Source organism: Rhyacophila brunnea, unplaced genomic scaffold (assembly GCF_057557595.1).
Source record: "Rhyacophila brunnea isolate RB1 unplaced genomic scaffold, BYU_Rbru_1.0 scaffold_13, whole genome shotgun sequence".
Lineage (NCBI taxonomy): Eukaryota > Metazoa > Arthropoda > Insecta > Trichoptera > Rhyacophilidae > Rhyacophila > Rhyacophila brunnea.
Window position 1 is genome coordinate 25425115 of NW_028232785.1, and position 24635 is coordinate 25449749.

At 37.3% G+C, this 24635-nt stretch overlaps 2 protein-coding genes across 2 annotated transcripts; both read right to left on the reverse strand.

The window, feature by feature from the left end:
• Positions 1-342: 342 nt before the first annotated feature.
• Positions 343-7700, reverse strand: LOC147077047 (uncharacterized). Its single transcript, XM_085941422.1, has 4 exons — positions 7498-7700; positions 7096-7218; positions 4135-4287; positions 343-2065 (listed from the first exon to the last, which is right to left on the reverse strand). Exons 1-4 carry the CDS (start codon positions 7678-7680, stop codon positions 554-556), a joined length of 1971 nt encoding a protein of 656 aa, XP_085797548.1. The 5' UTR covers positions 7681-7700; the 3' UTR covers positions 343-553.
• Positions 7701-10841: 3141 nt separating this feature from the next.
• On the reverse strand, positions 10842-22214 carry LOC147077048 (uncharacterized). The gene is made up of 4 exons (XM_085941423.1): positions 22018-22214; positions 20507-20641; positions 15200-15337; positions 10842-13567 (listed from the first exon to the last, which is right to left on the reverse strand). The coding sequence occupies exons 1-4, from the start codon at positions 22168-22170 to the stop codon at positions 12479-12481; spliced, it is 1515 nt and encodes a 504-aa protein (XP_085797549.1). The 5' UTR covers positions 22171-22214; the 3' UTR covers positions 10842-12478.
• Between the last annotated feature and the right edge of the window lie 2421 nt (positions 22215-24635).

The following is a 24635-nucleotide window of genomic DNA, read 5'->3' on the forward strand; positions in this document are numbered from 1 at the left end:
AATCTGATCTAGGTACATACATTCAGGGCTCGAAATGGACCGGAACGCACCGGAGCGCCGTTCCGGTTCATAAAATCCACAAAATTATCGCTCCGTCTGGTGGAAACATTAATTTGACCGTCTGAGCTAGATATTTCATATAATTAAAAAAATAACACACTTATTCTTATAAATCACATTTACAATTATTGTAGTATAGTATAATATAGTTTATATTTTCGTAAAATTATCGAGCGCTCCGGTTCGTAAAATTTTCCATTTCGAGCGCTGCATACATTCCTAGAAGACATGCCTAAAAAATTATTTAATGATAAAAAAATTACTATTGATTCTCTTTTTTTCGACCATGTCTGATCCTAAGATCATTCGGGCCTCCACAGAGTAGAGGTTTGTATCAACAGATTTTGAGGCCGACGCTTGAGCTGTGCGGCCGTCGTGGGTCGATTCATATAGGTATTTATATACAAGCCAACCACACACTTTCGATGTGTTTGCATTAATAATAGATGCCATAATTTCCCAAAACAATTTAAATGAGCTCCTTATCATAACACTAGTTGTTATCAGTATGTTCCTTTAAATTATGTGATTTTAACAATGCAAAAGTCGTGCACGTGTAGGAGCATATATCGCATTTAAATAGTTTTTCACTGGTATGCGTCAGTTTATGTTTTCTAAGATAGCAAAGCCGCCTGCATGTGTATGAGCAAACGTCGCATTTAAAAGGTTTTTCACCAGTGTGTGTCATTGTATGCCTTTTAAGATCACCAAGTCGGTTGCACTTATAAGAACAAACATCACATTGATACTCATTTTCTCCAGTATGCGTCCTTTTATGTAGCTTTAGGATTTCAGCGGTGGTGCATGCGTAGTCACAATTATCACATTTAAATGGTTTTTCTCCGGTGTGTGTCAATTCATGTAATTTGAGATGACTTATACGCTTACATGTATATGAGCAAACGTCACATGCAAACGGTTTTTCTTCAGAATGCGTCATTTGATGTCTTTTTAGGTCATAAATACGCATGCATTCATACGGGCAAGTATCGCAATGGTACGGGTTTAGACTAGTGTGTGATTTTATAATATGAGTTTTTAAAATGTCAGAAGTTGTGCACGAATAAGAGCACACATCGCATTTGAATGGTTTTTCACCAGTGTGAGTCAGTTTATGTTTAGCGAGATGACAACGACGCGTGCATTTATAAGAGCATTCATCGCATTCAAATAACTTTTCACCAGTGTGCGTCATTTTATGTCTTTTCAGATCACCAAACCGGTTGCACTTATATGAGCATGCATCGCATTCATATGCGTTTTCACCAGTATGTTTTCTTTTATGAAGTTTTAACATTTCGGTTGTAGTGCATTTGTACGAGCAACTATCGCATTTTAATGGTTTTTCATTAGAATGGTGAGTCATATTATGTAGTTTAAGATGACTAAGCCGCGTGCATTTATATGAGCATTCATTGCATTCATACGGTTTCTCACCAGTGTGTCTCATTTTGTGTCTTTTCAGACTGTAAATCCGTGTACATTTATATGGACACACGTCGCATTCAAACGGGGTTTCACCCGTATGTGTCATTTTATGAATTCTTAAGTCAGCTTGGGCAATGTATGAAAAAGAGCATACGTCGCATTTAAATGGTTTTTCTCCAAAATGTGTCATTTTATGCCTGGTCAAATTTTGAGACACTAGACATGAAAACGAACACATATCGCATTTGTGTGGTTTTTCACCTTTATGTCTCATTGTATGGATTTTAAAACGATTGGACTTCAAAGATTTAAATGGACAAATATCACAGCTAAACTCCGCCTGTTTTTTTTTGTTAGAACGCTTTTTCAAATTACAATCATCTGAGACATTCTGACAGCGTTTACTGTTATGAGCAATCTCATCATTGTGAGGAAATTCTTCTGATATCAGTGGAATCTCGATTTGAACTTCATCATTTTTAGCATCTTCCAGATTACTACAATCACTGAAGCTAGTACTAGTCAGAGGAATATCATCTTTGTCGTGAGGTTCTGTGATACACGGCAGGACAGTAATCTAAAAGAAGAAAAACATCCTTATTCGACACACATAATATTAATATGTACAGTAGAACCTCGACTATCCGGAATATTTTTAATATTACCGATATGCCATCAAAAAGAAAACATTTCGTATTATCATTAAAGGACAAACTGGATATAACTAATCGATGATTTGAAACGCGTTGACTCGGGGCGTTAACTATCTAATAATGGTGTTGGAACGTCAACTATCTCGGATATTAAAAGACAAAGTGAAACTATTATGAAGTTTACTAATAGTTTAATGTCAGAAGATGGAAGCTCAGAGCGGAGAGTTATGAAAAAATCAGGAAATAAAGAAGTTTAAGAGTGTGATTTTATGTGGTTCATCTAAAGACGAATGAGTCACGTCTGTAATACAGCCGATGGATCAGGGTGTAATAGAAATACTCAAACGTTTATATAGAAAACATATATTTCGACGATTATTGCTAGCAGACGAAAATAACGAGGAAACAGTTATCAGCTTCTACAAGAAAATAAATTTAAAAGATTGTTGCTACATGGCAGCAGATAGTTGGAATTCTTTAGATGTGTCAACTTTGAAAAAATCATGAAACAAATTTTGAAAAGACCATTAGTAAGTTCCAGTAACGCGGTAGAACCTGCTTTAAGCCTCAAGGGTGGACGTGCTCTGAATAATAAAATGCCTAATTCTGGTCAAATTTGGGATCACAGAGATTATCAATATAATTTTTTATCGTAAATATTTTACTTGTCATCTCGTCATAAATTATACTAATGGTTTTATAAATGCGTTTAAAAATTAATAAATTTAAAAAATCTTAACACCACTGCACATTCATGTATTGAAATATGACTATATTCTAAAAAATTAGAGCGAGAGGTTTAAAAGAATACTATTTAATGTAATAAAAATACTTTATGCAGTCATCAAATGTTTAAAATAAATATAAAGGATAATAAGGCTTAAAAATTATATAAATAGATTATCTACAATGTTTAATGTATATCCAGGATCAACCTTTGAAAATAGAAAAAAAGCTCCATTTTGACCTACGCTGAGCATGTACCCCCTTAAGCAAAAATTGATAATTGAGTTTTGTATTAAAAAATAATAAATTATACAATATTTGTGTATGTATATATAAGTCTAGACAAATAAAAAATATTCATACTGAATATACATGTCTTTCCATTCAATTATGGTTTTTTGTCGATTATCCTGATTTTTCCTTATCCAGACTATCTTCATCACCAATTAATCCGGATAATCGAGGCTCTACTGTACCTACATTACATTTGGAAAATTATAATTATCAAATATAACTGCTGATTATTTGAATTTCTTTTTACTTTGCATTGCTTGCAGAAAATTTACTGATCATAAGTTTTATCTATGGTGAACAATTTATGATTAAATAATACTTAATACAATATTTAAAAAAATCGGTGTTTGTACTTATGTACGCGCGTTAGAAGTTATACTTCTTTGACGTAACAAAACAAAACTTGTGATTAACTAGATTCTTTGACTAGCTCTAAATTATCTTGTTAAATTACACACTCAAGAAAAAAGACCGCTTACTGGGACGCCGTTTGTTTATTTCTATACACTCTAACTAATATTACTAAATTATATAATGGTTTTCCGTTGTTTTTATTTTTAAAGTACCAACTGCCACTATGACGTTTAATAGTTTGTTTACGTAAGGAATTGCAAATAGCCGACAACAATAATTTAGCAGCTTAGGCAACGGAACAATTCTAAAATATAATTTTATACTGTATAATCGTCACCATTGCAGTGCTATACCGTGGGGTAAAGGTAATGCGTTCGGGTGATAACCGAACAATTGGTGGTTCGAATCCAATCGAGTTCGTTATTTTTCGTGTGAAAAAATAAATTATACATGTGACTCGCCAACAATACACTCTGATCTGATTTCGCTGATGATCTGAGCGCGCCAAAAGAAGTATAACTTCAAAAACAATAAAACTACACAAATTATTTCTTTCGCTTACGTAGAGTCATAATATATTAGAATCAGTAAGAGATAGATCAAATATTAATAAGTATACCTCATTTACTGGAGGGCATTCAGAATAAGAGCATCCGGCTACAGGATCATCATTTCCAAAGGGATGCTTTGTATCATCACCGGAATCTCCATTGGAATTATCCGACTGGTAAACTCGTTCAGTCTTGATGTTGATGAAGTCAGTCGTACTAACCTGTAAACAATAATTCAAAAAACCCAATCAATTTGACAAGAAGCTTCATGAATCAATCAAATCAAATTTATTTATTTTACATATAATGAACATTATATTTACAAATTATAAATTTAAAGCGTTCACGACATGACATAAAATAAGTGTTAACAATTTTTTAAATAAAAATACAGAGAAATGTGTGTTATTAATACAATAAGTAATAAAATAAGAAATAAAATAAAATAACAAAAATAAAAGTAGATGGAAGCACACAGAGTGAACTTTGATAGACCCTATCTTAAAAACTGATAAAACAACGTCCACCTAAATTCACCCTCACGTAAGTGGAATATATCAATATCCGTAGCGATTTTATTAAACATGGTTATTGCCCTCCCAATTGGCATTACTAATGGCAGGTTAGTTCTGCACCTTGGGAAAACTCAAACAACGGATGCCCTCGATTCATAAGGTAATTATCAGAGACACTCAAACCAACACCACCAAGAATTTCAGAGTTCACATTTATGCCGCGTATAAGTCTAAAAAATATATAGCTAAATAAAGATCCCTTCTAAATTGTGAGCTACAGTATGTAACCATACCTAAGAGATAGTCAGTCGGATAGAGCCACGGATAATATCATTACAGCCGAAAGTAAAGGAGTCTCAAAAATTTCTTTTGGACTCTCTTAACGATAACACCCACGGTGGCTACGCAACTTAAGCGTTGGACTATAACGCCGTGGGTCCCAGGTTCGAATCCTGGGTCTGGCAAGTACACATATTGTTTTTCAATTTGTGTGTGAGTCAGGGTGTGGACCTAATAGGTTGAGCAAGTCGTCAGCTGAATGTAGAACTATTCTAACTTACATTTGAAATTTTTGAGGAGAGAGTTTTTTGAAACAACTTACTGAAATTATTTATTATCTTTATGGATAAATGGATGCATCATAATATTTTAGTAGGTTTATTGATTTAAAAAAAATGGTGCATACACTTGTCCATATAAATAATGAATAACTGAAGTAGGCTATTTCAAAAAACTCTTCTACAAAATATTGCAAATGTGAGTTAGAATAGTTCTGCATTCAGCTGACGAAGTGGCTACCATCCATTTCTGGTAAAAAACAAAATCTGTTTATACAAACCTCTACTCTATTAGGATCGGACATGGTCGAATAATCTTCACTTACAGTCTTACAGGATATTAAAAAAAATATTTTTTTGGATGCCGGTAAAAGACAGATGAAGATGTTCACTTCCACATTGCAAAATACCTCTGCTGCTGTCTATAAGACTGAAGCCCAGAAAATTACATTAAGTCGAGGGTTCAGATGGCAAGCACTTATAAAAAAAGGGAAACATCTCTTTTAGGTAGGTACTGATTATTTAAAATACAAAGGCCGATAGCCAAAACAATAACGCAATTTAAAAAGTGCTTCGTTAGTTAGTCAATTTCGTCACAATAAGACGGGACGAACAAAGCGGTCAGGAACTTCGAATGACGCTAGGTGTCGTATTTTTTTTCAAAAAGGTTATTTTTCTTGTAATTATATTTCACACATGTGTTTTCTAGATTGCCGACTCAAGTAGAAAGCTGATATATTCACAACGACTGGTCCTACTTTTCCCGCCCCTCCTGTTGTTGTCTATGGATGACCTGTCATTGCTTGTGATTGTTCTATATAGTGCTCATAATGACGCGTCTGTTATGTTCACAAAGGGAATGGTTTGATTTGAATGGATGAGTTACATGATAAATAATACACTAGCATTAACACACCTTCTACAAATGCAATGTTAGATCAATGCTACATATTTTTTGGAAATCGTTATTACCACCAAAAGAGATTGGACACCTCCCACTTTGTTACCACCGGTTTTTGTGTGAAGGACAAGTCTGACTTGACAGCTGATGAATAACAGGAATGTATATTATTTAAGTATGAATAACACTGATAGTTAATATATTTTATTTGAGAATTTATTATAATTCAATTTGAAACGAGAAAGGGCAAATCAATATGTCAAGCAATCTTGGATCTGATTTTGACAGTTGAACATTGGACCACTCGTTGCTTTGCAAAAAGATATGCTCATGCTTTACCCATCGCGCCCTACCGGCGCCAATAATTTTTTTTAAAGTTAAAATTAGTTAATAATATATAGCTATCATTTTATGATGTTAGTTATATACAGTCCAATATATTTTTTTAGAAATATTTGATTTATAAAATCTAGTTTTATTTAAATTTGTCAAAATAATAATCAGTTCGCTAGGTATGAGGTGTTTGAGACAGTAAAAAACATAAAATGGCCCTCCATCTTCTAAATATCTTGAAGAGTATTATATTTAGCTCCAGTTTCATTATATCTTCCTTTTATTATTTACTTCTATCATGGACTTTTTATCTATGTCATTTTGTGTAAAAAACGGCTAAAAAAACCTAAAAAACTATATTTGACCTGTTTTTTTCATTCCACTTATACACAGAGTTTACTTAAAATGTAAACACTTAAAAAAAATTCAAAACCTATAAATATTTAAAAGATTTATTTGAATTGAATGAATAATACATGAGTTATATCAATTTTAGTAATCGGTGTACCTTTTTAAGTGATCCTGAAAAATTAATTCTGTCTGGAATGGGTTAATCTAAAGATGGCGCTGGTTTTCTAATAACGTATATTCAATAACGAATGTTACATTCGTAATTCTTGTTAAAATAATAAACAAATTACAATTCGGCCTTGTAAGTTAGTTAGTTTTATATGTAATTATTTTAAACCAAATGAATGTAATAGTTATAGAATAAATACATACGGTAACGCGATTCTCATGTCCGGCGTATGATGGGCGTACTTTATCATTAACAAATTCGCTCTTAAAGTCAGTTTGTTGGATATCAATTTCCGATTTTAATTTGTTCAGGTCAACGGTAGGGGTCTGAAAACCAAAACAATATTACACCAATTAATTGTCAGACCACTCGTGAGGAAATTAGTTATAATTTACCTAGGTACATACTACATATTATTATCAATTATCTACATCAGACACGCACATAAGGAGGGGAGGGTTTACCCCAATGACAATGTCATTGTGTACAATAGGTTTAAATGATTCGGTATTAAAACATAAAAAAAATCAATGAACCAACATCTTACATAGGTAATATAGTAGGTAATATGACCAGTTAAATAAATGTAATTATTAAAAACTAACCTCAAAAATACAACTGGTGTCATCAACGACTTCTTGCTTTATATATACGTCAGAACCCTGGGTAGTTACATGCTCTATGGGTACATCAAACCAGTGCCGTTTTTCTGAGTTGGAATTCAAACAGCCTGTTTCGCTTTTTCCATCCATTTTTGGGTTATTATGTCGTAAACACGCAACCTTCATGGGTTTCTGACAGCCATTAGTGATGTTAAGTGTATCAATACTTTGAGCCGTTTTGACAGATACTTCAATACTTTGGCTTCGTTACTTTTTTTTCAATAGGTATTGATTAATTCGAGACTTTTTCCCTTCTTTGATTACCTACCTATTTAATTAATGCTTATTGGCGATTATAATACCTAATTTGTTTGCAATATTTATCAAATATTTTAAGTTTATTTTGTGCTCTAGATAGATGTCAAATTATATAGAGTTTTTTTTTTAAATAGGTACTTATTCTCTGTTTATCATCATCAGGGGCGCGACAACCCGGTGTGGGTCTTGGCCTCCTTCAACAGCTCCCTCCACCTGTCCCTATCCAGTGTGGCCGCTTTCCAATTCGGTACCCCCAGAATAATACGGCAGTGAATGGCAGCTCCATCCAATCAGCGAACTTTGGCCTCCCTCTTCTTCTACGTCCTATTGGATTGCTGGACATCACTCTCTTTGCCGGTTCATTGTCATTCATACGGTGCGCATGACCTAGCCATCGCAGTCTGTAATCTTCGTACAGCCAGTAGAGCTCAGCATTATATCTTCTCCTCCAATTGGTGCCGTCCCTGATCGGTCCATATATACGGCGGAGAATTTTTCTTTCAAAAATGTTATGGGTTCGTTCATTTCGCAGTGTTAATGTCCAGGTTTCCGATGCGTAGATGAGCACTGGCTTTACAATTAGTGACTTTTGAAGAATGCTTTTAGTTCGACGAGATAGTATGCGGGACTTAAAATGTCTTGACAGTCCAAAGTATCATTTTTATTCGCAGAGATGATTCTCTTGTTGATTTCCTCTGTAATATCATAATGTCGAGTTACAAGACTATTCTATTCTATTCTATCCTATTCTCAATTCGTTGTCCGTTAATTAATAATATTATTTATATGGTAATTAACATAATATTATTATCGAATACACTGTGACAGCCGTTGTTGATGTTGAACAGATAAATTAGATAGAAATTCAAAAGCCAGTCGCTAAGGACCAATTTGGTTTATGAATTCATGACGACCCGGCCATAAAACGCAAGGAATACAATGCAAGACTTAATTTTCTCAAATATTACAAATACATATTATATATTAATACGATACAGCCGTAACTATTAAACTTAGTCATATTCTTCAAGTACCTACATAACTTGAAATCATCTCAGATTTAATATACCTACCCACTAAAAAAAATCATATTTGAAAAAAAAATATGATACTCGACGGGTTTGGACCCGTATAATCAGTAGTATCGCGCCAACTGTGCATTAACCAATTATGCTACGGGCCTCCTATCTAATTGCGACAATTTTAAACTAGTTGGTCATATTACGTGAAATGCTTACCAAATTGCGTTATTATTGACTATCGGTTTTCTGTTATATAGGTATCTGAGGTGTTTTCAAATTATGTTTGTTCTTCAACATACTTATAATGGAATGTTACATTATCCCAATCTTGTGAACTAATCGTTGAATAAAAAAAATGGTTCTTGTTCATGATCGCTGTTGATCCTCTTCAGTCGGCAATGGTCAAAAACATGCAATCCCCGCAGTAGGCACCCACTAAGGTCATTATTTTTTTAACCATGTACGATCTTTTACAAATAAAACACATTGGTTTATCGATTATTTTTCTATAATAAATTTGTTACGTACATATACTTCATGATTTCCAAATACGAACTGCCAAAATTCATTTTGACCAAAATGGCGTCCAAACAAAGTAATAGGTAAGTAAAGCTTTCCGGCAAACACCCTGTGTATGGGATCTAGGACGATTTAGCGCCAGGACAACTGGGCGCCACGTAATTCTAAAATTAATACACGTCAGGTACTTACTTATACGTAGGTACTTTAAAAAAAAATATTTAATATTCTTAATTATATTATGATTTAATAGTTGTGAGGTTGGTGAGAATTTAAATATGCACACGTAAATAATGATTTAATCGTGCATATTGTGTATAAGTTCCAACGAAAACAGAGTTATTTTTATTTGTATATAAAGCTTATGGATGGTAAATCTCAATCCGCAATAAAAAAAATCGTTATGTTAAGAGTAAAATGAATACAATTAAAACTACTAAGAAGTAGACAGAAACTGGTTAAAAATCCTCGTCTACGTTCTGTATACGTGTCTACGACAGTGCGGCGTCCAGGTGTCCCGTTCCCTGTGTATGACAGCTCAGCGGTGATAAAAGTAACGCTACCCTCGGGCGGATACAGTTTCGATTTTAGATAGTCATGTGATTAACCCACATAATATGCCAGTATAGGCAGTAAACTTGCAATCCTTCTGTCTAGGATTTATTTACCTACCTGCTTGTTGACGAATTTACAATCTGCCTGTAAAGTCACCCAGTGTCATCATCGAAGAAGCTAACACGCAGATTGTAAACAATCTACCGAGAAAAGTTGAAAGCCGGTAAACTTTACACGCTACACCAGTGTTGCCATGTCTACTGAAATTTCAGTAGATCTACTGATATTTTTTGCCAATATACTGAATTTTTATTTTTTTTTCGAAATTCAAGAAATCTACTGATATTTGTGTTTCTCCATAATTGTAAGTTGACTGATGATTATTTTAATAATAAACTTGAAATGATTTACGCACGACCTTTTTTAATGTGCTACACTTCTAAATTGACGAAGAAAGCATTGTAACTCTACCCAAGAGCGCCATTTTTCCCATTAATATCATAATTGTTTAAAATAAATTAATATTATTAGTTATTTTTATTCTTATTAGTCTTAAATCATATCTAATATACATTTTCAAAAATCTACTGAAATTTTATGAAATCTACTGAATTTTTTGTCAAAATCTACTGAAATTTTAAATTTTGACTTGGCAACACTGCGCTACACGCCAACGTGTGGGCCTACTGCGTCTGCGCATTAGAGCGTAGTAGCAACCTCCCGGTAAAAAAACGAGCTACGTTCTGTCAAAATAGTCGCTGACTTGTGGCTTCTCAGCGAATGGAAAGTTTTGTGTGTCATCATCACAATCGCAGTAGCTGAATCGCTCGCTTTTAAATTCGCCAACAAACAGCTCGTAAAGTAGCTCAATGTAATTGACGCTTAACAAAGTAAATAAGAGGAATAAACACGAATAAATCAAAACTATTATAATAAAGTAAAAGGAAAATTTTATTGAAAACTATACTTAATTCAATACGTATATAATTCATTAACAGTTATAATTTACAAATATTGATTGTTATGTTATAAGAATGACAAAAAATGATTCTAGATATTAAATATTTATCCTGAATTATTCACGTGTTAAACTATCATCAACATTACAATAATTACATTTGATATTAATAATAGGACCACGCCAATGGCGAAGGGTGGATGTAGGCTATTAAGATCCGCCATAAATAGTGCACACTAAATTTTGTCAGTCATACGTATTTGTTCTTATTGATATATGACTACAATAATTTACAGATGGTGTTAGTTAGTTTTTAAAATTAAATTTAACCCTGAGAAACTCAAGCCATTGGTTATAGTTTTGGTGTACCTCCACCCTTCGCCAATGATACATATTAGGAACATTGTAAATTTTTTTTAGGTATGTTATACAAAATTATGTTGCTAGGTGGGTGTTCACTCCTACACATTTATTCATTTGTATGTCAGCTGCTGTACAGATGTATTTTAACATTTAACATAAACATTTAATATATTACAGATCAATGACATTATTAATGGACAACGCACTCAGTACAGTAGCTAGCAAGTAGATTCACGCATAGCGACATTCGCACATGTATAGATAGACGTCAAGTGACAAAATTTCGCAATTTCCATTATGCGATATCACGCATCGGTAATTTACAGCAATATCACCTTTATTGTAATGGCGTTAGAACAGTGTTTCTAGTGTCAATCTTCATTTGAGCGAACCCGTTCGAACCGAACCATTCGGCAGACCCGACAAAAAGCATCGGGAATTTATAGCAATATCACCTTTATTGTAATGGCGTTAGAACAAATTATGCCATTCGACAGACCCGACAAAAAAGTGAGTGTCATTTTTTTCCAGCTACTTCGTCCATATTAATGTCATTGTTACAGAAAATATATAAATTCTTTCAAATACAACTACAGACCATGGTGACATAATGTCAGTAACCCTGGGTAAACAGCCGGGGGCCTTATATTGTAACTTGCGAGTTGAAGTCGCCCGGTCGACATGACGTCATATGACATCATTGAGACGTACTACCGGAGTGATAATAGCATTCGAGAAATTAACGCTACTCAAATACTGGCGTTATTCATTGTCCCCATACACAAATAGGTGTTTCAGCATAATAATATCTATGGTGAGCCGTGTGCTTGGGCGGCTCGCCTCGATGCTTGTATTGAGGTTACGTCACAATTACGTCATGTCGTCGGGTGACTTCATGTCACAAGTTATAACATAAGGGGCCTTATGTTAGAACTTGCGAGTCCAAGCCGCCCGGTCGACATGACGTCATATGACATCATTGTGACGTACTACCGGAGTGATAATAGCATTCGAGAAAATAATGCTAGTCAAACAGTGGCGTTATTCATTGTCACCATACACAAATAGGTGTTTCATCATATTAATATCTACGGTGAGCACTGTGTGTTGGGCGGCATGCCTCGAGCGTGTATTGGCTGACGTCACAATTACGTCATGTAGTCGGGTGACACACGAGTCGATAGTTAGGAAATCGCGATGAAGGTCTCTGTACCATGAGTGTGAACCTACGTAAGGGCAAAGCTGGTATTTAAACAGTTTTCTCACTGCTATGCGTCATTCTATGTGTTTTCAGATTACTTAGCCGGCTACTTTTATACGAGCAAACGTCGCATTGAAATGGTTTTTCGCCAGTGTGAATCATTTTATGTCGCTTGAGACTATTGACCCGTTTGCATTTATACGAGCATATATTACAAGCAAAAGGGTTTTCACCCGTATGCGCCATTTTATGTATTTTTAAGTCGGATAGAGTGATCTTTGAAACAGAACAAACGTCACATTTGAAAGGTTTTTCACCAGTATGCGTCATTTTATGTATCTTCATTGTATTCAATTTTGATGAAGCATATGAGCATACATTGCATTTGTAGGGTTTCTCACCGGTGTGTGTCTTATTATGCGCTTTGAGATCACGGGGTTGTGAGCATTTATATGAACAAATCTTGCATTGATGTGGTTTTTCACCCGTATGTGTCATTATATGCGCCTTAAGGGAAGCATACTGCGCACATTTAAATGCGCAGATATTACATTCATATGGTTTTTCTCCAGTATGTGTCATTTTATGCCTTTTTAAATGAGCATGCTGTGAACACTTATAAGGGCACATGTCGCATTCGTAAGGTTTTTCACCAGTATGTGTCATTTTATGATTTTTAAGATAAGCGAGCTCCGAAAATTTTCGCAAGCAAATATCGCATTGATGTGGTTTATCTCCAGTATGTGACATTTTATGTGATTTCAGACGATTGGCCCGTCTGCACTTAAATGAGCAAACGTCACATGCATATGGTTTTTCACCAGTGTGAGTCATTTCATGTTTTTTTAGATGATCAGGTTGCGCGAATTTGAAAGGGCACACAGCGCATTGATGTGGTTTTTCTCCAGTATGTGTCATTTTATGTCGTTTGAGATGATCGGGACGCGCACATTTAAACACACAAACATCGCAATGATATGGTTTTTCGTCCGTTTCTGTCATTATGTTTATTTTGGGTAAATCACGCTGCGAGCTGGGTTTTCCTAGTTCATCTTTGGTGGGATTATCGGATGTCACTGCGGCTAGTTGACTGTCATGTGCCCCGTGAAGTCCTGTGACACATTGCTGTGGAGAAATCTAGAAACATATTGAATCTGTTGTATTCAATTATATGACAATATCAAAATATAATGCATTGTTCACTAATCCATAATATGTAGTAGGTACCGATACCCATTTTGAGAGTTACAGTAGGTATCTTAAATATATGGCAATATATGGCAATATTTAATTTTATATACTTAACAATATGAACAGTAACAAGGTCTAATACCTAGCTATAATTACAAAGAAGATAAAGGGCCCTACACGAGCAGGTGCAACGCCACGATTTTCCCGCTGCTGTCCACATTATTAAATATATTCTTAGATTTATATTTATTAATGTAAAGGGGTATCTATATTCTGATACGAGTTTGTTTTCGAAGGTCTGTATGGTATGTGACTTTATTCACTTGGGACCAAATCAACATATTATTTCAATACCGACCTCAAAAAGTCAGTTATTATTTGCCTATAGCGGACGTCATTGATTCTAACGGTCGCTCTTTCATTATTCTCGAAGTATGGCCCGATGACATACACAGCTATAAAATGCAGCACATAGCAGCTTTGCCAACCGTACTATAATTATAGTATTTGTACTATAATTTTGGTCTGCTTACTATGTACGATATAAAACAGATATAGTACGCCCAAAATACTATTACTATAAAAAATATGTAAATTAGTGTGAATAGTACAAAAAATTCGATTATTTCGTTCGATAATTTGGTGCAAAGTATTCAGTGTTGCCAACTGTACTATAATTTTGGTCTGCGTACTATATAAAACAGCTATAGTACGCCCAAAATACTATAATTTTGAATATCGGCAAAAATATGTAAGTACTAAAATTTCGACATTTCTGGTCGATAAATTGGTGCAAAGTACTATAATGTCGCAATATAAGAAGATTTGGAGAACCTGGAAAAAGAATATTTGCTCAAAAAACGTAAAAAAAATCCCTTGACTTTGGATTCAAATGAAATTTCTTGAATTCTTCGATAAACATTTTTGGTTGGAAGAGGTACCTAAATAAAAAGGGGTCTCGGAGTTTCTAAAATTCTCCGTTTTTTTTTTTTAAGAAACAAAAACCCCATATATTTTCAACAGATGACAACGCATACTATACTTTTTCCTCAAATACTATAATTTTTAAGGCTCTGAACTATAATTCCACTTTGGAAAGATGGCAACACTGGCACAGAGTAGCTTTCACAGATTGTAATAGTCTGTCTAACGAGCCATTGTGTTAAATTGTAGACGTTCAACTGACGGTGTCAAAAATACACGCGAAATATTTGATACCTAATAAAATAAATGACAGTACACACTCCAATCTGTGGAAGCACATAATATAATCTTAGAATCAGACTGGTACATCTATAGACACAAAAAGTATATAATAATCAATGTAAGTACACATGTCAGTTATGAAATCCATATTAATTTAATCGTACGCTATAGTTTTCAGAATTCAAAGCGATTCCGGCGTCATGAAAGGCCGCTAAATATTATCTATATATGATGCAAGAAAATGCGACTGGGATTTTTGGGGGCGCCATGTGATATCCATATGCTACAACTAAGGGGCTGATATGGCCGAAGAAGAAAAAGATAGTTTTTACCAAGCCCATCAATAAAGTAAACAGAATGATATGTAGTTACCTGATCAACTGGCATTGTTTCTAGGTTAGAAGAACCAGCTTTAGGGTTTTCATTACTGTCTTCATAGAATTCGTCTTTGATATCGAGTTCCTCGTAATCAATCTCTGTTTTAACTTCGGTTAGACGTGTAGCTGAGCTCTGAAAATAACGTCACAAGAATTATTTAATAAGCGAATCGTAATAGACGTTTTGGGATCGTTGAAGACTAAGTATAAAAAATAATACAACAGCAAGGCCTGAACAAAAACGATGCATAAGTGCGAGTGAGAAAGTATTCGGCACCCTTATAATCTCTGCGACACGCGCTAGAGTAAGATAAAAGGTTTACAGATGTGTGAAAAGATTTAATGTGGTGTCGCTGCCAAATCTTAGTTTGTTGCTTAACTAAGCGTCGATAACCTGCGAGCGCGTGTTGCTAAAATTGATATTTTTGTGTTAAACATAAAGTCAGTTGTAAATATTTTAAGTTGATTATATAGAAAAGATGGTTCTGTGTGTTGTATTAAAATGTGGTAGCCGTACTGATAAGCAAGAAGATGGTATTACGTTTCATAGGTAATTTAATTTGATACATGTTCGTGATAATTTATTTGTATATTATTATATATTTTAATATCAGTGACCTAGTGTTTCTTTAAAATAACTTAAATTTTGGATATCTTTACTTAATAGTTGTATTTTGACCGCTTAAAAATACTATAGAACGTAAAAAAAATAGAAAATTATAATATAATTCTGAGCGTCTAGTGCGAGCACTTTGGGCGAGCACTAGCGAAAAGGTCTATGGTCTCAAACATTTGTGTACGAATGCGTTCGCTCGCCCACAAACCAAACGCACGGCACGCAGCTTCATTTAGCAATGCAATGGGTGGCGTCTAGATGTATTTATAGTCTAAGTACAACAGCCTAATAACAGTAGTGTAATGCAACAATAATAAGTGAAACAATAACACTGAGAAAATCACGTAAAAAATATACAGTGAGCTCACCAGGAATCGAATTCAGAGGACTGGACTAGGAGGGATGCCATTCTCAAACGTTGCTCAAAGTAAAATGAGGTACTTGTAATAGGTACCTTGATTCAACCCACAAAAGCTATGTTCAGTGTTAGCGTGATTTGTTAACTGCTTTAATTGCACGACTAATAAATAGTACCTAGTTAATTTCGTGGAAATTAAAAAGGAGTCTTGTCCAACATCGTAACATTTTTTAAATCTTGCGATAAATAAAATGTTTATTGAAATTGAAAAAATTTGGTGGTCAACGGCTGGTCGGCCCCAAGTGGACACATTGACGCCAGTAGATGTGTTCATAGCAAAAGTTGGGAAATGCCAAACTGCCAGCAAGTCCCATCTGCTGGCCTCCCCGTGGCGACCTCCGGGCAATGCAGCGTATGCTGTAGCTAACAGCAGGGGGCGAAGGGCGAGTGACCGGCGCCATAAAACTGGCCTTCTGGCTAAGGGAAGGAAATCCCCGACAGAAAAACCTGGTCGAGCCGACCTTCAGGGCCCTCGTGGCTCAGGCCTCGGGAGCGCTGGGCTAATCACCTTGCCTCCTTAAACGAAACAGATTAACATAACACCTACACAGCAGCCTCGGACGACAACCGGCTCTGTAAAACGACGACCTTGCATGGAAATGGACAATGAAACAGGTAGAGTAATCCTCTCTAACAACTCGAGTATGCGCATTGGGACATATAATGTTCGCACCCTGCGTACCCCCGGAAAGGACCTGCACGCCACACGCATCATGCACACCTATGGTGTGGACATCCTAGGGCTGAGCGAAGTGCGCTGGAAAGGAGCCGGGAGAAAGTTGATTGAGGGTTACTCTATTGTCTACTCAGGTCAGGAGCAATACCATCGCCAGGGAGTGGCAGTGTTGATGTCAAAGAGAGCGGCCCGTTGCCTCGTGAAATGGGAACCAATCTCAGAGAGACTGATACGTGCCTCCTTCAAGACGCCTGGTAGCTCATTGACCGTCTTTCAGTGCTACGCCCCCACTGAGGATGCCGACGCGCAGACAAAGGATGCTTTTTACGATTCTCTCCACGCGGCAGTCTCCGCCATCCCCCGTAGAGACCGCGTGATTGTAATGGGGGATTATAATGCGAGAGTAGGAGCAGACCCGGTGCTTGGCCCCACGGTGATGGGACGACACGGCCTCGGTGACCCCAACGATAATGGTGAGCGGCTCGTAGAATTCGCCACTCTGAACGAGCTTGCAATCGGAGGCACTGTTTTTCCCCACAAAGACATTCACAAATATACGTGGACGTCTCCTGATGGACGCACGAGGACGCAGATTGACCACTTCTTATACAGCTTGAAGCACCGAAAGGAACTTCTCGACGTGCGTACTTACAGAGGCGCCGATATCCATAGCGATCATGAGTTACTTATTGGAAACATCCGAGTAAAACTCAGTCGCCAGGCGAGGCCTCCAAAGTGCGAACGAATTGACGTTGAGAAGCTCCGACGCCGAAGAATTCGGACCGACTTCGAAACTGCTGTACGAGATAGTGTAGATTGTATCTACGAGCGGCACAAATCTGAATCCGACCTCATTGAGGCGGACTGGAGCCTCATAAAGAGTGCGATTGTGTCGTCGGCTCGTACCGTCCTTGGTACCAGAAGGAGTGAGCAGCCAAAGTGGATGTCTGACGAAACGTGGGTTGAAATTGGTGAACGAGCCAGGCTGAAAGCCCTGAGAGACGAGGAGAGAGACCCCGACCGAACCGAGGACCGCCGGACTGACTACCAGACCCAAGACAGGGTAGTCAAACGATCCGTGCGGTTGGACAAGCGCAATTTTATGAACCGGCAAATTGAAGCGGCAGAGGAGGCAGCAAGCAGAAATGACACCAGGAAACTCTTCCGAATCACCCGTGAAGTCTGCGGCAGGCGACCACCGACTCCCGGAGCCATTCGTGGTCCCAGTGGAGCAATCGAGTCTGACGCAGAATGCGTCAAGAAGATTTGGAAGAATCATTTCTGCGGAGTGCTGAACCGCCCACCCCCCTTGGATCCCTTTGACATATCTGCGGAAGCTTTACTTTTGGACATTCCCCGAGCGACCGACATTTCCGATTGCCCGCCCACGCACACCGAGATAAAATCGGCTGTGAAAAGGCTCAAGAACGGAAAGGCACCGGGGGGAGACGGGATTCATCCTGAATTCCTCAAGTACAGCTTGAGCGCAATCCTGCACCCTATGTTTCATCTGATGACAAAGGTGTGGGAAGAAGAGCGCTGCCCAAGGGACTGGGTGAACGGTGAAATCATCACACTTCTTAAAAAAGGTGACCCTCTAAGCTGCGACAATTACCGAGGCATTACGCTACTCAGTGTTCCGGGAAAGATTTTGGCAAACATCATTTTGATGAGAATAAGGGACCCAATAATGCACGTCCTCAGGAAAAACCAAGCCGGGTTTCTACCTGGTCGAGCGTGTGCAGACCAAATCCACAACCTTCGATGTCTTCTCCAGCAGAGCCATGAGTTGAACAGTCCGATGGCCTGCTGTTTTGTGGATTATGAGAAGGCTTTCGACAGTCCGCACCGCCCCTTCCTCTGGATGATACTGGGAGCATACGGGATCCCTCCCAAGATCATTGCCATAATCAAAAGCCTGCACGAGAATAGCGAATGCTGTGTCAGAATTGGAGACACTGTCACGGAATGGTTCGGGGTCACGACCGGAGTCAGACAGGGTTGTGTCCTTGCACCGTTTCTCTTTATCATTCTCTTTGACTTCATACTACGGAAGTCAATACCACCCGACCGAGGCATACCTGTTACCCCCACGGTGAAGCTATGCGACCTGGAATACGCCGATGATGCTGTCCTATTCGACAACTCAATCGAGGGCATTCAAGAGACAATCGACAGGTTGCATAACAACTCCTCTCGCGTTGGTTTGAAAATCAACGCGAAGAAAACCAACGTCTTGTGCAATAGCACCTGTCCTGATCCAGATTTCCCTCTGATTAGCGATGGACAGAGCATCGAGAGCGTCGACAGCTTCAAGTACCTGGGGGTACACATCACGGGAGATGGCATTTTGCAGAAAGAGCTCGCTATCCGAATGGGAATGGCTGGAGCAACATTCAACTCGATGCGAAATGTCTGGGACTCACGATTGTACTCGGTCAAAACCAAATGCCGCCTATTCGACGCTTGCATTCTGACGGTGCTGCTTTACGGTAGCGAATCATGGCACCTTACGAAGGCTCAGAGCAACCGTATACTGAGCTTCGAAAATAGATGTTTGCGACGAATACTGGGTGTGCGGTGGTATGACTTTAGGAGCAACGAGGAGATAAGAGAACGTACCAAGCAGCCTCTCATCACGCTGAAAGTGAAGAGGCGACGTTGGACCTGGCTCGGCCACGTGCTGCGGATGCCAGAAGAGAACTTTAACCTGGCTTGCCTGTTCTTCAAGCCGACCGGATTCCGGCGTCCTGGAAGGCCGCTAAATACAATCTACAGAGTGTATACGGCGGAGCTACGGGATGCTGGTTTGACCTGGAACGAAGCAAGAAGACTGGCGAGCGACAGGGATTCTTGGAGGCGCCGCGTGGTGTCCATATGCTCCAGTTAAGGGGCGGATATGGGCAAAGAAGAAGAAGAAGAACATGTACGTATTCTGCATAATTCATTCCTTTTCTTATTGTGCCATCCCCTAGCGGAGGTCGGCCACCATCAAGGCGATCTTATCTTTGTCGTCTGCTACCCGGAACATTTCAGTGGAGCTGCACTCGTACATATGACGGAGGTTCTTAAGCCACGAAATGCGGCGCCGTCCTCTGCTACACTTCCCATTGATCTTTCCTTGAATGACAAGTTGGGGAATGCTGTACTTTTGTCCTCTCATAATGTGGCCGAGGTACAACTGTAGTTTCCTGGTTTTGATACTACGTAGAACTTCTCGGTTCTTCCCTATTCGATTGAGAACTTGAAGATTTGTCACCAGGTCAGTCCAAGGAATTTTGAGGATGCGTCTATACAGCCACATCTCAAAATCATAATTCAAATATAATTCATAATTCGTGATAAATAGTCACACAAAGTGGTGTAATACCTAGTAATTAAAAATAATAATAAAAAAAACAAAATGGTGAATTTAACAGCATCTCTGATAGAAAAGATCAATAATTATTCATCATCAATGCAAGATATCGTGAATAAATTAAATATTGGAAAATAAAATACAACTGGTCCCTAGCAGATATCTTTCAATTTTCTCAGAAACCAAACGGACGATACCTACCAGGAAAAGACGACACATTAGAAGTGACCATACCTGATCTGTTGGCATATAGTCCGAATATGAGTTTCCTGGTTGAGGGTCTACATCATCGAATGGGTGATTTGTATCATCAACAAATTCGCGCTTGACATTAACTAACTGGTGGCCAGTTTCAGACATGTCAGGGTGCTGAAATAAACCGCATTATCAAAGTTTATTTTTGAATGGTGTAAAATAATATCAGTTATACGTATAAAAATCACTTTTTTATTTATTTATAATATTACTGAATCACTATCAGGGAACACAAAATTAATGGGAACTGGCTTACACTACTGAGTGTGGTATAACAAGCTAGGACATTGCCGGCTCAAGTAGAAAGCCGATGCAATCACAACGACTGGTCCTCCCGTTGTTGTCTATGGATGACCTGTCATTGTTCTATAGAATACATTAGCATTAAGACACCTTCTACAAATGTAATGCATAGAATATAGATCAACGCTACATATTTTTTGGAAATCGATTTCACCACCTGTTTTTGTGTGAAGGACTAGTCTGACTTTGCCAGCTGATGAATAACAGGAATGTACATTATTTATGAATAACAATGATAGTTAATTTATTTGATTTGAGAATTTTTTTATAATTCAATTTGAAACAAGAAAGGGCGACTCAATATGTCAAGCATCATAATCTAAAGATGGCGGTGGCTAGGGACAAACAAACAATACATACCTACTAATTGTGTTCACATTAAATTTCTACGTCTTGCGATGTGTCCAATGCAGGACATACTGAAGAAATGCTAAATAAAAAACTACCGAATGCAAAAGTAAATATTAGATTGTTTTTTTATATAATTTTCCAATGTGTGTTTTGACCAGAGTATTGACATAATAATATGTTCAGCAACACAAACAAATAGACTCGCTCTAAAGTCTAAACTATTCCCACACGCACCACTCGTCATTACGAGACCCTACGTTTAGTGTGATGAATCAGCATTTGTTAAGACCTGGGAATGTTTCAGGAGCAGACGCCCATGACTAATTAACTATTACTAATTGCATAGGCCCGTATTTTACAATGTATTTATAAATAGGTACATTAAAAACCGTCTTGTTTACTAGTCACAATGGAGTCAAATATTTGTCGAAACTGCCTGAAAAAGACGAACCACACCGCACACTCATTTTGAGGTTATCCGATTTTCACGACTGTCAAATAGTAGGCACCATTAAATGACAACATCGCGTTTCGCTTGAGATTGGAGAGACAGTCATCACTTTTACGTGTAAGCAGCTATTATCGCGATAGTTTAAAATACACACTATTGATGCAAGTAAACCCATGCACAGGCGCTATTACAGACCTACAACTTTACCTGGAGAATGGCCAATAATGGAACTAGGTACGAACTACCATAGGACGTATTAAAAACGTCATTCTAATGTCAGATTTTTCCAGTTACGAGTCGTGATTGGGTAGTTTTTGATAGTGGCTCCCACATCTCATTCTCCAGATAAGTTTGTAGGTCTGTAGTGGTATACGGTATAACTAACCTCTTTGATGACATTGACATCATTCTCTTGCTTCACATAAGTAAGGCCGTCCGGGCTTTTTGAACGCTTAATGGGTACAATAACCCAAAAAGGATCAGAAGGATTTCTATCCATGTCAATCTCGTCTTCGTTTGGCTCTCGTTTAATGTCCATTTCGCGTTTGTCAGCGTATGGTACGTCAAAGGAAAGGTTCTCGTTGCGCCGTACATAGACAAATCCCGCTGACGTCTAGTGATGGTTTAACAGTGTTGCCAGTTTTTTTTTATCACCCAAATAACAGCAAAAATTATTTAGAATTTCGAAGATTTCAAAGAATTGCAAAGCAAACGGCCTTTTCTCCGTTTCTGAAATTCACAACAGTTACTCAAATAAATTAAGTACCTACACTTAATAATAAATTCGACGTGACAAAGTTATTATTTACAACGTTTTTCTTACTAGCTCGTATTCTTATTTGTCCGGTGGTTCTTTGTCCAGGACAAATCTTGCAATCGATTTTTAACTAACTTCCCGACTAGCTAGTCATTTGAAACTTTTAGAATATATCAGAACACGATGCCAATCCATTTGTTTAATACTTTTAGCCATCTTTAAGTAGATTGAATTTATTTTCAGTTAATTCTGTTTTGTACGAAACGTTATTTCGACACCATTATTGGTTGCTAGGGGTCTGGGGTCCTAGCAATTAAATTATTAATATATACGTGCGTTACTATGGAAATCAATATGATATGTCAAGTACATTTTTTTTGATCGTTTAAGCTAGCCAAGTTAAGTTTATATGACTCAACAGAAAATTTAAAAACGTTGTATATAAAAAGTTCTTTTTATCTTGTACCTAATTATTTTTATTTTAATCAATGGTCAAATTTAATTAGTTAGTAGACTCTATTAATATATTAAGTAACAGAAGTAATTGCGTAGGTATTTATTTATTTAAAAAAGACACGTTGAGCACAAAACAAAATATCGATTCAAGACATTCACAACATGACATTTTGAATAAAAAGTACATCCAAGTAAGAAATCAAATAAAGAAAAAACAAAGCAAAAAATAATTTTATAGAAAAGAAATAGGTACAAATAAAAAAAACAACAATAATTAAAAAAAACACAAATTAAATAGAATTTTAAGAACAGAATAGGTACACAATGCATCGCTAAAAATTTCTACATCTCTAGGGAGTGCATAGCCATCCGTACAGCCCTCATCGCTGGTGCCTGGTGTATTTGCATATTATTATGATGTACCTGTGATGAAGGGTGGAGGTAGGCTTATCCGACTTAAATAGTGCATATTGAATAGGTACGTGTATTAATTAAGGCGCTAAGTACCAAAAAAATTTGTATAGAAAAATGTTCTACATACCAACGCCAATAACTTCAACTATAGTCTAAGTGCCTCAAGCAAGTCAAAAAAATACAGCAAAATAATTAAAACTGTCGACGTTGTAAGTCCGTTGGCGTGTTTTATTTATAATGGTGCAAGTAGCACTGCAGTGGTCAACGGTATTCAATATATAATAGCTGACGATGGTGTGTTGACACTTGCGGGTTCTTATACCTAAAATTATAGAAGCTGCCGTGATTGCTTCACACTGTAAAACTACATTTTTCATAAGGTCTGCTTCATGAAATTTTACTGCAATGACTCGGTATTTTGTAACTACAGGCAATACTACTTTTTGGTACTTAGAGCCTTATTTAATACACGTATTCATATTATTATAATAAAATATAATAGTATAAAGGAACGGCTCTCGACGTTAATATGTCTGAGAATAATTCTACAGTTTTTTGGACATATTGTCAGGCGCGGACCGGACAACCTGGAGAGACTGGTAGTTTTGTGTAGCCTCCAGGGAAGGCGAAGTAGAGGAAGAGCGTCTGCGCGATGGAGCGACCAAGTGAAATCGCTGACTGGGGGCAGCATCCATTCTGCCCTGAGAGAAGCGGAAGATCGAGAAGGATGGAAAGTCTTGGTCGCTCAAAGGATGGCGAAATTTAAATGTGGTCACGATCCTCAGCCATGAGTGCACGACCAAGAAGAGAAGAATAATACCGAGTGCAAACAACGTTATCAACAAAAAAGTGTTTTTTTAGTTATCGTTATGTTACATTCACGACATGATAGGTAGCCAGACAACTTAATGTCAATCTTTTCTAGTGTTTTCTTAAATTGTGTGGACAACCTACACCAAGCCAACGATAAAAACTCATGTTGACTAGCCAGTTTGTTGAATACCTACCAAATAAATAATTATTATTTTACAACCAATATTGAAGAGTTAACTAGGTGTATAAAAATGATAATTACAAATACGTAGTACCTATCTTCCTAGCATTTGCGTACAATGCGTGAAACCTCAGTTTACTCAATATAATACGATGGTTAAAATGAATAATATTCTTTTACTCGGAATATTATATCATAACCGTGAATATAATTTTTCTGGCATATTTAGCATAATATGGATCTAAGGCGGGATCAACACTCGTCCTGGGGCCCGATTTCCTAACTATCGTCTCGTGTGGCACCAGACGACATGACGTAATTGTGACGTCAGCCAATACTCGCTCGAGCGGGCGGCATGACGGCAGGACGGCATGGCACACGA

Bases quoted from the DNA above. Each gene is read 5' to 3' on its own strand.
- LOC147077047 (XM_085941422.1), bottom strand. From the start codon at position 7,680: ATGAAGGTTGCGTGTTTACGACATAATAACCCAAAAATGGATGGAAAA. The intron at 4,288-7,095 runs GTATGTATTTAT...TATTGTTTACAG, and splicing joins GACATGAGAATCGCGTTACC to GTTAGTACGACTGACTTCAT. The intron at 2,066-4,134 runs GTATACTTATTA...TTCTTCTTTTAG, and splicing joins AATGCCCTCCAGTAAATGAG to ATTACTGTCCTGCCGTGTAT.
- LOC147077048 (XM_085941423.1), bottom strand. From the start codon at position 22,170: ATGGACATTAAACGAGAGCCAAACGAAGACGAGATTGACATGGATAGA. The intron at 15,338-20,506 runs GTATGGTCACTT...CGTTATTTTCAG, and splicing joins ACTATATGCCAACAGATCAG to AGCTCAGCTACACGTCTAAC. The intron at 13,568-15,199 runs GTAACTACATAT...ATATGTTTCTAG, and splicing joins AAACAATGCCAGTTGATCAG to ATTTCTCCACAGCAATGTGT.